We start from the raw sequence: 15,551 nt of genomic DNA, 5'->3' as shown, positions 1-15,551 counted from the left end.
TATTTTATACATTAAGAAGATGAAGTTAAGAGCTCCCCCAGGTAACAGGCTACAGAGCAGAAAGATAAACTCAGGCTATCTGATTCCAAGCCTATTGCTGCGCTCTTAAGCAAATTATTTATCCTCTCTGGGTAAAAGGGGAATAATAACACTTATTTCTGAGGAGTATTGTAGGGAGTAAAATAAAAATACATAAATAAAATCCTCAGGTTTAATCCTAGTCCAGATTAGGGGATCCATATGTGATAGTTGCTGTAATTGTCAGGGGTGGTGAGAGTTTTCCTCAGATTTCTGACTGGTACGTATCTCTGGCCAGTTCTCTTTCTTGTCTTATAAACCAGCGACTCATCCTGTGTATTTCTCTTTGTTGGTCCTGCTCACTGTGTCTCTAATAGCTTCTCTCCCCGCCGACTAGCTGTAGAACAGGCTCCTGGGCTTCCCCTTCTTGCTGAAGCCAAGCACTCAGGCCTCCTTTGCTGCCTCAGGTGGCTGACCTCTAGTTCAGGAAAGTGCCAAGAGGCATAAGGACATATAGATCCTAGACCTTGTTCTGGCATCAATTAGTTGTGCGACATTTGCACCACTATTCTCCCAAGTGTAAAACGAGAAGGTTGGACCAGAGAAATCATTGCATTAAATTGTGTTAGGTAGAGGAAATTTCGGTGAAAATATTTTTATTGCAGAGTCCAGCAATACTATCAACCAGTCTCAAAAGAAAAGTTGTAAATATTTTTGTAGTCACCACATAAATCAGCATTGGACTTGCCTAAGTTTGTCAGATCCATTTCTATTCCTTTTAACTATTCCTTCCTGCTCCACTTCTCAGCAGGGATTACATGCCTGCAGCATACATTCAGAACTTTCTGCTGAACGTAGATTCCAGGAAAAGCTGAGGCAAAGGAGACAGAGCAGAAAGTAGTAGCACAGATGACATTTCTTGTCGGCGCACTGCCTAGATCTCATTTGGCCTGCTGCCTTCTTCTCACTCGTCTCACCAACTGAATCTGATTAGCCCACTCTCATTTATTTTTGGCAACTTGGGAGCACATGGGCCAATGCTTATTTTCATGGCTTGATACAATCATCCCCAAAGCTGTCGTTAGCATTTGGAAGATCAGACCCTTTCTCTGGAAGATTTCACCATCTCTGAATCATCATGACACACAGTAGACATACATTTCTTAAACACTCTACAAAACTGAGTCTATTTACTCCTCTTTTTATTATCACAACCACCTTCAGTTATTGGCTGCTAAAACACACAGCAAGAAATTCTTAGTAATTACAAATTTAATGTTTGTAAACTTATTGTTTTCTGAGTTAGTGAATCAGCTTCTGTAATCAATAAGAAATAAAAGCCAGATTTCAATGCTATGGGATATTCAGTGCTTGATTTGTCTATATTTTGGTTAACAGGTTTTTCTGTTACTCACTAAACCTGCTATTTATGTGAAAGGTGAATAATAAGGGGGGAAAAAACTAATGATATTTATTTTTTCCTAAAAATGAAACTTTTATTAGATATTGAGCCCAATATCCTATATATTTTCTACCTATATTTGTGGACAATAAGACTTATTTAGTAAGAATAAATATTTTTAGGTCATTGAGATAGAAAAATTCTGAGATTCCAAATAAATTCTAAAGTATGTTTAGTATGAAAATTTATCCTGAAAAAGTTACCACATTTTGGCAAATTGTTCAAGAAGTTTAAAACAAAAGGGTTTTTCCATCAACCTTTAGTTAATGTGAAAGCTTACTAAAAACCAAGATTCCCCACTCAATAAGTATTTCATAAATAAACAACCACTGACAACCACCAAACTGTAGTTTCTAGAAGGCAGTTCTGTATTTTGGATCCCCAGAACTTAGCATACTGTGTGGTACTTAGTAGGTTCTTAACTTACGTTGACTGAATGAGTACACCAATTAATAACTTATATTAACATGGGGGCTTTTACACTTTCCCTTCCCCGTACCTGAGTCTTCCTCTCCAAGGAGGTCATCCCTACTCCTCCAGACCACTTCCTATAAAGTTTGTCTATAAAGAATTCTAAGGAAAGCAGAAGCATAAAAAAGAAGAAAAGGTAAAATTTGCATGGAGAGAGGTTTAAAGACAGAAGGGTGTTATGGTAGGAAAAAAATGAGGAGTTTAAGAAGTATTGCTAGAGACCTTGGGTACACAAGTTATTTGGTCTCCAGTGTGTTATTGTTCTTATTGTTGTTTTAGTACCAGAATTTTAATGAGAAATATGCCAACACTGATGAATTTTCCCTAAGAGGAAGGGAGATAGTGAGACAGGAGCTATTGGGGCCAACCCCACATCTTGTTTTTCCCACTTGATCCCAACAAATAATCTACCATGAGGCTGCAGCAGGAGCTAGAGAGAGGGATCTTTGTTTTGCTTGGGAAATGCATTGTATTCCCCACACTAAAGCAAGCTGGTGGTGTTAGAAGAAGAATTGGTGGCCTCAATGAAAAAAGGATCTGGCCCCATAGGGTTGGCAGTAGTAGGAAGGGGTTGGGGGAATTAAGGAGGGGCAGGAGTTTGCCCTCAGAGTGTGACAGGGTAGGAAGTGGCAAGAACAGGTGCACCATTGGTTAAAAGATCCCACCAAGGCAGATGCTAATGCCTTTGCTAGGACTGTCATGTGCCCAGCTTCACCTTGGAGATGTCAAACATGAGCACAAACTATGCTTATAGCCTCTATGGTGCAATTACAGGGGTGGGAGGGCATCACACCCATGCTTGAGGCATGACATCCTAGGTGCCTGACAACAATTGCATATCTGTGACCCACCAGCACACTATATTTGTTAACAAATGCTCCTTCTGTGCAAGGCACTGAGAGCTTGTTCCCAGATGATCACTGGCACTGCCTCACTCCACCCAGCAGGGGACAACCATGACCCAGCGGCTTCATGCTTCTGATGGCCAAGAAAATTGTTTCCGAAATGCTCAATTCATTTTGCATGACCACTATTGATCCAGCATCTTCTTGGGACACTGACAGAGTAAAGTTCAAGGGCACGGGTGCAAGATCAGATTGATATAGGACCATAAAGTTTCAATAGTGCAATATATCTGGAGGTGACACAAGAGATGAGTGTGTCAATGATTGTCAGCTAATAGGTAAGAACAAAAAAGTAAGGGAAAAGAGATCAAGCAACTACCTATGGTAGCAAACTGGACCTTTTTTAATTGTGTTAAGGGTATTGACAGTTGCTTGAATTACAAGTAGAATTCTATTAATTTCAAGTCTTAATGAAATACTCTGGTTGAAACAAAAGCTTTCTTTTGAAATATTCTACAAATGTCTTCGAGAAAATATGGGATTATGTAAAATGTCCAAACCTATGAGTCACAGGTGTTCCTGAGGAAGACAAAAAAGTAAAAAGTGAGGAAAACCTATTTGAAGGAATAATGGAGGAACACTTTCATGGTCTTTCAAGAGACTTAGAAGTCCAGATAGAACAGGCTCATTGGACCCTAGGGAGATACGTTGCAGAAAGGTCTACATCAAGGCATATAGCCATCAGACTATTTAAAGTCAACATGAAGGAAACAATTTTAAAAACAGCAAGACAAAAATGTCTAATTACCTACAAAGGAAAGCTCATCAAATTAACAGTAGATTTCTCAACAGAAATCTTATAAGCCAGGGGAGATTGGGGCCCTATTGTCAATATTCTCAAAGGAAAGAGCTATCAGCCACAAATTTTGTATCCTACTAAACTAAGCTTCATAATAAATGAAGGAGAAATAAAATCTTTCTCAGACAAACAAATGCTAAGGGAATTCATCACCACTGTATAGACCCTACAAGAAATATTTAAAGGAGCTCTAAATATAAAAACAAAAGGTAAATAACCACCAGCACAAAAATGCATGAAACCATAAAGCTCACAGGTCCTATAAAAGCAATCTCATAATCAAGAATACAAAGTAATTAGGTAACAATTAACATTATTATAGGAACAGAACCTCACATAAAAATATTAATCTTTGAATGTAAACAGACTAAATGCTCTACTTAAAAGATATAAATTGATGGAATGGATACAAAAAACAGAATCCAAATACCTGTTACTTACAAGAAACTCACATAACTGATAAAGACTTCTGTAGACTCAAAGTGAAGGGGTAGAAAAAATATTCCACCCAAGTGGAAACAAAAACAAGCAGGTGTAGCCATACTTACATCAGATAAAACAGACTTTAAGTTAACAATAGTAAAAAAAAGACAAGGCCATTCTATAATGATAAAGGGATCAATTCAACAAGAAGATAGAACAACCCTAAATATATATACACCTAACACCAGAGCACCCCGATTCATAAAACAAATAACTGCTAGACCTAAGAAAAGAGATAGACAACAGTACAATAAAAATGGGGAATTTCAATACTAGTGACAGAACTAGATAGATCATTGAAACAGAAAATCAACAACAACAACAAAAAAACACTAGACTCCGGAAAAATAGGACTCTAGAAAAAATGACCCTAATGAACATTTACAGAACATTCTACCCAACAACTGATAGATATACATTCTTCTCATTAGCACATGGGACATTTTTCAAGATAGACCATAGATTAGGTGACAAAAAAAGTCTCAATAAATTTTAAAAAATCTAAATTATATCAAGTATCTTCTGAGACCACAGCAGAATAAAACTAGAAATTAATTCCAAGAGGAACTCTCAGAACTACACAAATACATGGAAATTAAACAACCTGCCCTTGAATGATCTTTGGGTCAATGACAAAATCAAGATGGAAATTAAAAAATATTTTTAAATGAATGACAATAGTGACAAAACTTAACAAAAACCACTGGGATGCAGCAAAAGAAGTACTAAGAGGAAAGTTTATGTCACTAAATGTCTACATCAAAAAGACAGAAGATCATAACCTAATGTCACACCTCAAGAAACTACAAAAAACAAAAACCCCAAAGCTAGTAGAAGAAAAGAAATAGCAAAGATCAGAGCAGAACTAAAAGACATTGAAATCAAAATACAGTACAAAGGATCAACAAAACAAAAAGTTGGTTCTTTGAAAAGATAAACAAAATTGAGATACCACTGGCTAAATTAACTAAGAAAAGAAGAGAGAAGTTTCAAATAAGCTCAATCAGAAGTATTAATAGAAAAAGAGACATTACAAGTGATACTACAGAAATACAAAAGACCATCAGAGACTGCTACCAACTACACACTTGCAAACCAGAAAGTCTAGAGGAAATTGATAAATTTCTGGAAATATACAATCTCCTAAGCTTGAATCAGGAAGAAATAGAAATCCTGACCAGATAAATAATGACTAGTGAGATTAAACAACTAATTTTTTAAAATTCCAATTAAAAAATCCTGGGACCAAATGGATTTATAGCCACATTCCACCAAACATACAAAGAATAAATGGTACCAATCCCACTAAAATTTTTCCAAAAGATCAAGAAAACAGAAGTCCTCCTTAACTCATCTATGAACCCAGTGTTACAGTAATACAAAAGCCAGTAAAGGACACAACAAAAGAAGAAAGCTAAAGGCCAATATCCCTGATGAACATAGATGCAAACATCCTGAGCAAAATGCTAGTAAACCAAATCCCACAGCACATCAAAAAGATAATTCATCATGATCAAGTGGGTTTCATCTGAGTGATATAAGGATGGTTCAATATAGATAAGTGAATTAATGTGATTCACCACATAAACAGAATTAAAAACAAAAACCATATGACTATCTCAATAGATGTAGAAAAAGCATTCAGTAAATTCCAGCATCCCTTCAAGATAAAAACCCTCAAAAAACTGGTCATAGAAGGAACATACCTCAAAATAATAAAAGCCATACATGACAAACCCACAATCAATATTATACTGAGCAAAGTTGAAAGCATTCCTCCTAAGAACTGGAGCAAGAGAAGGATATCCATTTTCACCATTCTATTCAACATAGTATGGAAGTCCTACCCAGGGCAATCAGGCAAACAAAAGAAATAAAGGGCATCTGAATTGGAAAAGAGGAAGTCAAATTATCTCTGTTTGCTGATAATATGATCTTATACCTAGAAAATTCTAAGGACTCTTCCAAAAGACTCCTACATTTGTTAAATGAATTCACTAAAGTCTCAGGTTACAAAATCAACATCTACAAATCAGTAGTATTTCTATATGCCAATAACAACCAAACTAAGAAGCAAATCAAGAATTCAATCCCATTTACAATAGCTGCCAAAAAAAAAATATCTTAAAATACCAAGTAATATACTTAACCAAGGAGGTGAAAGATCTCTACAGGGAAAACTACAAAATGCTGATGAAAGAAATCTTAGACAATACAAACCTCACTGCTACACAATATATCTACGTAACAAAATCATACTTGTACCCCCTAAATGCATTGAAATTTTTAAAATATTCTACAAATGAGTGAGCCTGGTTTAGTCAAATCTTAATGTACATTGTTAATGTATAGTGTTAATCCTAACCTCTGTTATACAGTTGTAATCTAAGATCAATTTTTCTTTTTGAGGATTAGGAAACTTTGTGCATGTGTGTTTGATTTGGGTACGGGGAAGTGAGAAGAAATAGCTAGAAAACTTTGTTCCCTCTATTAGCAGAAAAGGGCCAGTAGGCACAGGCCACAACCATAGGCAAAAAGAAGTTAATAAATTTAATTTTCTTTAAATACATATCCTTTTCCCACCTTCACCTGCACCAGTGAGGAACAGAAGACCTCCACCATCTCTAGGGATTCCATGTGCAAAGCCTGAGCTGGTGAGGATTAAATATAAAAAATACTATTGACAAAGGGAAAGAAGGTATCTGTTGCTACCTTAACCTTCAGACACTCCTATCCCCAGGCCCCTTTTGCTCCTTTAGAAAAAGCCCCTGGGAATCTATTTGAGTGTAGAGCAAGTGCCCTTCCTTTAAAGGGATACTCAAACCCCAATAAAGCTCTGAGGTTAACTGAGGAAGAGAGAGATACTACATAGCACCTCAGATCCTAGCAAGGGAAGGTTCTTCCCATCCATTACTCTGCAGCCAGTTGGCCAACTGGCTGGCCAGCCCTCATTTCAATAATACCCATGTAAACATTTACTTTTGTATGCTCTGGCGTTTCCCTATTTCATACAGAGCCTCCCTCACCTCCATTGGAGGCACCTGGTTCCTTGATCTTTTCTTCCTTCCCTTCCAACTTCCCTATGGGAAGAGTAGCGAGGGAAGAGAATGTTGTATGGACAGAGCCCATCTCACTTCTTCATCTAGGTCAGGGCATCTTGTCCTGACCTAAAGTTCCCAAAGGGAACTTTGAGGGGAAGTGCTCCAAGTTCTTGCCCAGGTAGGGGCAGATTTCTTCTCCTGCAGCAGGGACAAGGCAGAAAGATCCAGTACCAGAATAAAGTCCTCTTGATGGGTGATGCCATTAGGACTGAGTAACAGGGAAGAAGAGATTTCAGGAGGCACAGAGGTGGGGCATGTCTGGCGCTGGTCTCACTCTCATGGCTAGATCCCAGCCCCACTTGATCATCACCGCCCACAGTCCTGCTCACTGTAGCTGTGTGTGCAGAGGGACAGGCGCCCATGGGGCAAGAGGCTTTCCCCAGGTCTTGGTGTAGAGGCAGCACTCTATTTGGGCTCTGGTTATTTTGAAATTCCTTTTTGTTGCATGACTGCACTCTGCATTTCTGTCTAGGACTGAAAGACTAAGGATGAAGACAAATGTGTCATGGCTACGCTGTAAGGATCCTCTTGATTTAAAAAAAAAGTTTGTGTGATTGAGCACACAAGTTCTGTATTCAAGTTCTAGAATTTCCTTTTTTTTTTTTTTTTTGAGACAGAGTCTCGCTTTGTTGCCCAGGCTAGAGTGAGTGCCATGGCATCAGCCTAGCTCACAGCAACCTCAAACTCCTGGGCTCAAGCAATCCTGCTGCCTCAGCCTCCCAAGTAGCTGGGACTACAGGCATGCGCCACCATACCTGGCTAATTTTTTCTATATATTTTAGTTGGCCAATTAATTTCTTTCTATTTATAGTAGAGACGGGTCTCGCTCTTGCTCAGGCTGGTTTCGAACTCCTGACCTTGAGCAATCCGCCCGCCTCGGCCTCCCAGAGTGCTAGGATTACAGGCGTGAACCACTGCGCCTGGCCTTCCTTTTTTTTTTTTTTTTTAAGTTTCTATTTTTCTGGTGAGATTTTTTACCTTTTCATTCCATGAACACAGTTTTTATCCATATTAAGCAGAGTTATAATAACTGATTTAAAGTACTTATTGGCTACATCCAACATCTAGATTATTCAGAGTCAGTCTCTATTGATCATCTTTTCTTGAAAGTTTGTCACATTTTCTTCATTCTTTATATATTGACTAATTTTGGATTACTCCTTAAATATTGTGATGTGAATATTATGTTGTGGTGACTATGGATACTAATATGTGTTTCTGATGAAGTCAATATTTTTATTTTAGCAGGAAATTCAGTTGGTTGGATGTAAACTATATACATTTTCTTGTGGCTGGCAACTTAAACCTTAGACATTTCCTTTAGCTATGCCTGGGCTTCTTGCAGTCTGCCCTGCACATGCATGGCTCAGGGGTCAGCCTGAGTTTTGAGCAGACTTTAGGGCTCCCTTTCTTTAGATCCCTCTTTTCAGGATTCCCCACTCACTTTCCATCAGTGGTGATTGTCCAGATTCTGTCATCTTGTGATAAGGTTAGACAGATAATTGATTGATTGATTGAAAAATCATAAATAACTGATTTCATGCCAGCACCTTCTTCCAATTGCCCTCCAGAATCTATCTGCTTCTGCCCATGCTTCAGTCTTCAGTCAATTATTTTTTGGTTTTATTTTGTTTTATTTTGTTCAGACTGTATGGTTATTATCTTCTGGAAGGACAGCCAGGTAGGAACTTAATATGGCCATAACTGAAGCAGAATTTACAGAAGCATATTTCAAAAGAAGGAAAAGGAGATTGGGAAAGGGAAAGAGAAGAGCTCACGTTTGCTGAGCTCCATGCATGTGCCAACACATTAAATGCTTTCCCTGCACTTTTTCTCCGTTTTCTTCTGTTTTATACTCCTCACCTAAACAGTGAAATGATCTTATGAACTTTATGCTAGCCTCACAGTTCCACCTGGAGCTAACATAGAATAGTTTACACACATTTTGTGTTTGATCCCAGCAGTGCACCACTTTAGAGACCTGCCCATGTGTCTGAGAATGAGAGACAATGTAGATAAAGGGGCCTTTTAAAAGTCAATTCATAATGACTATTTCCTATTACAGAAATCTGAGCATATCAAGAGCAACTAGCATATGCCAGGCACTGACCCTGGAGCTGGAGATATCAAAGTAAGATACAGTGCCTGATCATAGAGGACTTATTATCTTTCACCGTTAGAATATCATGAACACAATTTAGTATTAAATATTAAGATAGAATTAAATTTCTGTTAATGCCAGATATTATTTATAAGTGCTAGGACTTGTAAAAACTAGATTTCTAAAACATGAAATTATAAGAAAAAATCAGTATATTTTTAGATTCAGAAAGCCTCTTTTAAGATAGTGATGTGTATTGCATGCTTTATTTGGTTGCTGACAATATGTGAGGCACCAAAGTCAAGTTGAACTGTTGGTGGGAATGTGAATCAGTACAGCCATGATGGAAAACAGTATGCGATTTCCTCAAAAAACTAAAAATGGAACTATTAATGCCATATTATCCAGCAATCCCATTAGAGGGTATGTATATCCAAAGTAAATGAAATCAGTATGTCAAAGAGGTATCTGCACTCTCATGTTTATTGCAGCGCTATTCATAATAGCCATGATATGGAACCAACCTAAATATCCATCAATGGATGAAAGGATAAAGAAAAGGTGAGAAAATACACACACACACACACACACACACACACACACACACTGGAATACTATTCAGCCTTTAAAAAGAAGGAAATTTTGTCATTGTCAATCACATGGATGAAATTGAAGGACATTACGTAAAGTGAAATAAGCCAGGCATAGAAAAATAAATACTGTATGTCCTCACTCATATGTGAAAGCTAAAAAAGTTGAACCCACTAAAGATTAGAGTAGAGATTAGTAGAGATTAGAATAGTGGTTACTAGAGGTTGGAAAGGATGGGGAGGAAGAGGACAGCCAAAGATTGGTTAATGGATAAAAAAAGTACAGCTAGTGGAAACAGCCCAAGTGCCCATCAATCCAAGAATGGATTAATAAAATGTGGTATATGTATACCATGGAGTACTATTCAGCTCTAAGAAACAATGGTGATATAGCACATCTTATACTTTCCTGGTTAGAGCTGGAACCCGTACTATTAAGTGAAGTTTCCTAAGAATGGAAAAACAAGCACCACATATACTCACCAGCAAATTGGTATTAACTGAACAGCACCTAAGTGGTCACATAGGTACTGCAGTAATAGGGTATTGGGCAGGGGGGAGGGGGAGGGGGGCGGGTATATACATGCATAATGAGTGAGATGTGCACCATCTGGGGGATGGTCATGCTGGAGACTCAGACTTGTGGGGGGAGGGGGAGAAATGGGCATTTATTGAAACCTTAAAATCTGTACCCCCATAATATGCTGAAATAAAAAAAATAGAAAAAAAAAGAAGTACAGCTAGGTAGAAGGAATAAGTCCTAGTGTTCTACAGCTATAGGATGACTGTAATTACCAACAATTTATTGTATATTTTCAAATAGCTAGAAGAGTGGATTTTGTCTATTTCCAATGCAAAGAAATGATAAATGTTTGAAGTGATGGATATGCTAATTATCCTGATTTGATCATTGCACATTGCATATATGTATTGAAATATTGCACTGTACCCCCTAAATATTAATTATTATGTCAATTAAAATAATAATAATAAAACCCCAAATCAATAATGGCTTTCAATCAGTTAACATATTCTTACCAGTTTATGTGCTGTGTGACAAACTCAGAATTGGGAAAATAAGTTAAGATGGGAAAACAGACATAGGAACAGTAATGGAGCTCATTTTTTGTACTTGTGACTTTGGGCAAGTGACTTAATTTTCCTGAGCCTCAGTTTTCTCAGCTATAAAATAGGGCTGAAAATTATAAGACCTATTTCATGGGATCATTGTGAATATTAAATGAGATAACTGTATTTATAGAGTGCCTAGCCTAGTGCCTGAATCCTTGTAGATCCTTAACAAGTTTCAGCAATTTTTCTCTCCTGCTATTATAGAAAAGAAATTTGAGGCTCAAAGCAATGAAATAACTTACTTGTCCAGGACACTGCTTACCCAGAAGACAAATACAAATTAAAAACAAGCAACAGGACAAAGTACATGAGCCCCGTTTGAGACCAGAGAGAAGGCTTAATTCTGCCTATGGAGTTTGGGAGAGAATCAGGAAGAAATATTTAAGCCCCTTCACAAATGATTTTTCAGATATTATTCATAAACACTTATTTGGAGACTTGGAGCAAAATTTTCAGTCCACCAGCTTCTGACATTCTCATAGGTACCCGCAGATCCTCCAGCGGGTCCTTTCTTCACTGCTGTGGTTTCTCTGTGCAGCTATGATAATGATGAGGATTATCACAGGCCTTTTTCCATCTTCAGAACGGACCAGAGAGAAGGGACAGAGGACATAACTGCCTTCCTACCTTCTCCTAGAATTTTCCTGGGACTACCACAGCATCACTCCCTCCAAAGTAAAAAGAGTATTTCTTCAAACCACATAACCTCTCCAGCATAGCTGAAACAAAGACTTCCTTGGAACTTGGGTGTCAAGATGACTTTCATTCATTATTTGCTCCTTCACATGATGTTTATTTCACGTTTATTACATGAAACAATCCATCAACCGGAAGCAGCTTCTCAGTGGAGAAAAAGCCCTCAAAGCAAAACCCTGAGCTCATTAGTCACAAAAGGGATCATCTCTCTCTTTCTGGTTCTCCTTGTATAACTAAAATTCCACTGTTAACTCTATTTTAAGAAATAGCGCTTTTCACACACATTAGTCTTAGAAAAATTATCTCAGTATAAACTTTAGTGCCAATAATCTGAATCTGACCTCTATCTCCTGTTTTTCTCTTAAACAGAATGCCTCAACTTTCCATGTAACTGTCCGAGATGATAACAACATCGTCGTCTCCTTAGAAGCTTCAGATATTGTCAGCCCAGCATCGGTGTATGTTGTGAAGATAACGGGTGAATCCAAAAATTATTTCTTCGAATTTGAGGAATTCAACAGCACTTTGCCTCCTCCTGTCGTCTTCAAGGCCAATTATCATGGCCTTTATTATATAATCACTCTGGTCGTGGTAAATGGAAACGTGGTGTCCAAGCCATCCAGATCCATCACTGTGTTAACAAGTAAGCATCGTGTGTGACATTGTCCTTTGTGTCCCTTATTTGGGTGTATTCTCACAGGGCTCTGATTGAGGGAGTCAGCCCAGAGTGATGAGATCACTTGCCTTGAAGCCAAGTGACACAGGTACAAAGTTCTGCATTATATTAAGAATACACTTCTTGCCAGTTTGATGACGTTTACCGTTTACCTTGTGTTAAAATCTGTTTTAAACCAAAGTAAGGAAACCTCAATGAGATAGTCTATTTTGAGACTGAGTGACAATTTTAGATTCATGATTGGACCACGTAATCTCCTGCTATATTACTTAATAACGTGATCGTGATGTGTCTGTTTTCTTCCAGAACATGTATTCCATATCAAGCAATTCAGTTTGGGGGACTATGAATTTATACCCATGTTTAGCTTGCTGAAATTCAATTATGCATTTTTGGCTAAGAGAGAGGAAAAGATGTCTTTATCAGTTGCTATTCTCCACCTCAACCTCAAAATAGCCTCAGCGTCCACTGCCCAAGGAAAACGCTAAGAAAAATAATTACTGGCGTTTTAACCTTCAGTAGTCCATATACATAAGGAGTTAATGCTCATACTAAGGAGTTTTGAGAGGTAGTTTTAACTACATGTGATTTTCACTTTACTCTCTGACTTTAATATCTAATCTCAAAGTAAGATGCATCTCTGCTGTATATATTGAGGCAAGTTTTCTTCCGAAAAATTGATATCTGACAGTAGAGTTTATTACTAGAGCGATTTAATGACTCAGTGAAGTGCTTTTTGCTCATGTTCTTTGGTGCAAGTTTTCTAACAGCTGCAATTTAAAAAATGCTAGCTATGTATGGTTGTTCTGGCTACTGTTAAGGAAAGATACAGTGATATTGTCTGTTGAGATAAAAGGAGAGAGAAGCTGTAAGAGGCAAGAACTCAGAACAAAGCTGGAGGACATATTTTAAGATGTCTGTCAAAAATAATTAAAGTCTCCATTGGCAGAGTCCCAAGATCAGTACCGAGTCCTGAAAATAAGACCTTCAAGGTTCATAGACATAATGAATAAATTCAGGAATCAGTTGAATTAACCACTTCAGTACAGCACTCACAGGCCTTGAAACCTTGCCCACAGCCAGCACTCATGGTCTGCACGATAGTTTGTGCTGTGCATTGACGACGGATCCGTTTTGCTCTTGTGTGATGAGGAAAGCTTTAAAGCACTGAAAGCTTGTTTTACTTTACAGGCAGCTTTACTTGTTATGTAAATCAGAATAGGTAACATATACATACATGTTTTCATTACGTTATTTTTAAATGTTCACAATTTTATTTTGATAAATGAAAAATTAGAAAAGTCATATCACGGCTGTCGCTAAAGTCTCTGTGCGCATTCATCCGTGGCTATCGACTATAGTCGACACTGGTACCGAAATGGTTAAAGGAAGAACTTACCTAGTAAAATACAGGCTTAAAATCTAGAAAAAGACGCATTGCCAGCCAGATCCAGGCAGCAGATCTAGACATATAATGCCTACAACATGAACTCCTTGAAATCAAAAGCTCTGCTTTACTCATCTTCATAATTTTATAAATGCTTGCTTAGTCCAAGCCTATGCTTAATAAATGATCCATAATTATTTGTTAAATTTAGTTAAGTAATTAGCAGGAGAAAGCAAGGAAAAAAGCAAAATAGAGTATAGAACTGTCATGACCGTTGTTGCTGACTCAACATTATTAGCGTGCACTTGGCCATACCTAATCAGACAAGACTAGAAGATTCAGCCTTTTAACTAATTGTTCATAGAGAAATTTCATAAGTAAGTAAATGCTAAGATAGTTCTAGAATATCTGGTTGATATTTTAGCACTTGCAGTAAGTTTTATTCAAAATATCTTCTACTTTTGCCGGGCATGGTGTCTCACGCCTGTAATCCTAGCACTCTGGGAGGCCAAGGTGGGAGGATCACTCAAGGTCAGGAGTTCGAGACCAGCTTGAGCAAGAGCGAGGCCCGGTCTCTACTAAAAATAGAAAAAAATAGCCAGTAAACTAAAAATAGAAACAAAAAATTAGCCAGGCATGGTGGCTCGCACATGTAGTCCCAGCTAGTCAGGAGGCTGAGGCCAGAGGATTGCATGAGCCCAGGAGTTTGAGGTTGCTGTGAGCCAGGTTGATGCCATAGCACTCACTCTAGCCCTGGCAACTAAGCAAGACTCGGTCTCAAAAAAAAAAAAAAAAAAACTTCTATTTTCCCTTGTGAGTTTTTCTTTGACCTATAGGGCTTAGAAGTGTGTTGAATGTCCAGAAATTGGGAAATTTTGCAAATATTTTTTTATTGATTTTTAAGTGACTGGCGTTGTGATTAGAGAATACATTTCTTATGATTTCAATTACTTGAAAATTGTCAAGATTTGTTTTATGAGCCCAAATATGGTCTACCTTGCAGTAAATTCTGTGAACACTTTGGGTATGAAATTTGATTGTTTAAGTTTTCTATATCCTTTACTTGTTCTAATAATGACTGACAGAGAAGAGTCAAAGTCTCCATCTATAACTATGGATTTGTCTATTTCTCCTTTCACTTCCTTTAGTTTATCCTTTATATATTTTGAAACTTTATTGTTACATTGTTAGGTACATTTTCAGGATTGCTATGTCTTCTGGATGAACTGACCCTCTTATTATATGCAATGTCCCTCTTTATTCCAAGTATTATACCTTGAGTTGAAGTCCTTTGTTTGATATTAATGTAACTGATCTAGTTTTCTTTTATTAACTGTTGCTATGTCAGACTGATTTGATTCTTTTACTTTCAGCCCGCTAATATTTTTACATGTAAATGGGTTTCATGTAGATGGCATAAAGTTGAGTCTTGCTTATTTTTCCAGTCTGAAAATCTCTGCCTTCTAATTGGAGAGTTTAGACCAGCACTATCCATTAAAATGGAATGTTAATCATATATATAATATTACATTTTCTAGTAGATACATTAAGAAACATTTTGAAAGGGTGAAATTAATTTTTATAACATGGTTTACTTAACCCATACATTCAAAATGTAATTATTATTTCAACATATGATCAAGATAAAAATGTATACATCATTTTTTACTTTTAAACATAAATCAATTAAAATTAAGTAAATTAAAAATACAGTTTCTCAGCTGAATTTTT

The 15,551-nt window shown here is 37.3% G+C and overlaps 1 protein-coding gene across 2 annotated transcripts in view; it reads left to right on the top strand.

Moving 5' to 3' along the window:
• The window catches only part of PTPRO (protein tyrosine phosphatase receptor type O), a 238,974-nt gene that overhangs the window by 124,573 nt on the left and 98,850 nt on the right, over positions 1-15,551 (top strand). For both annotated transcript variants that reach the window (XM_020287617.2, XM_076007633.1), the window contains exon 2: positions 12,127-12,400. In XM_020287617.2, the coding sequence (XP_020143206.2) occupies positions 12,127-12,400 (274 nt within the window). The remainder of the gene's footprint in view (positions 1-12,126; positions 12,401-15,551) is intronic.

The sequence above is a fragment of the Microcebus murinus genome, chromosome 10 (genome assembly GCF_040939455.1).
Source record: "Microcebus murinus isolate Inina chromosome 10, M.murinus_Inina_mat1.0, whole genome shotgun sequence".
NCBI classification, from domain to species: Eukaryota; Metazoa; Chordata; class Mammalia; order Primates; family Cheirogaleidae; genus Microcebus; species Microcebus murinus.
The sequence above is the reverse complement of the archived record's forward strand: the minus strand, read 5'-3'. Positions and strand labels throughout refer to the sequence as shown.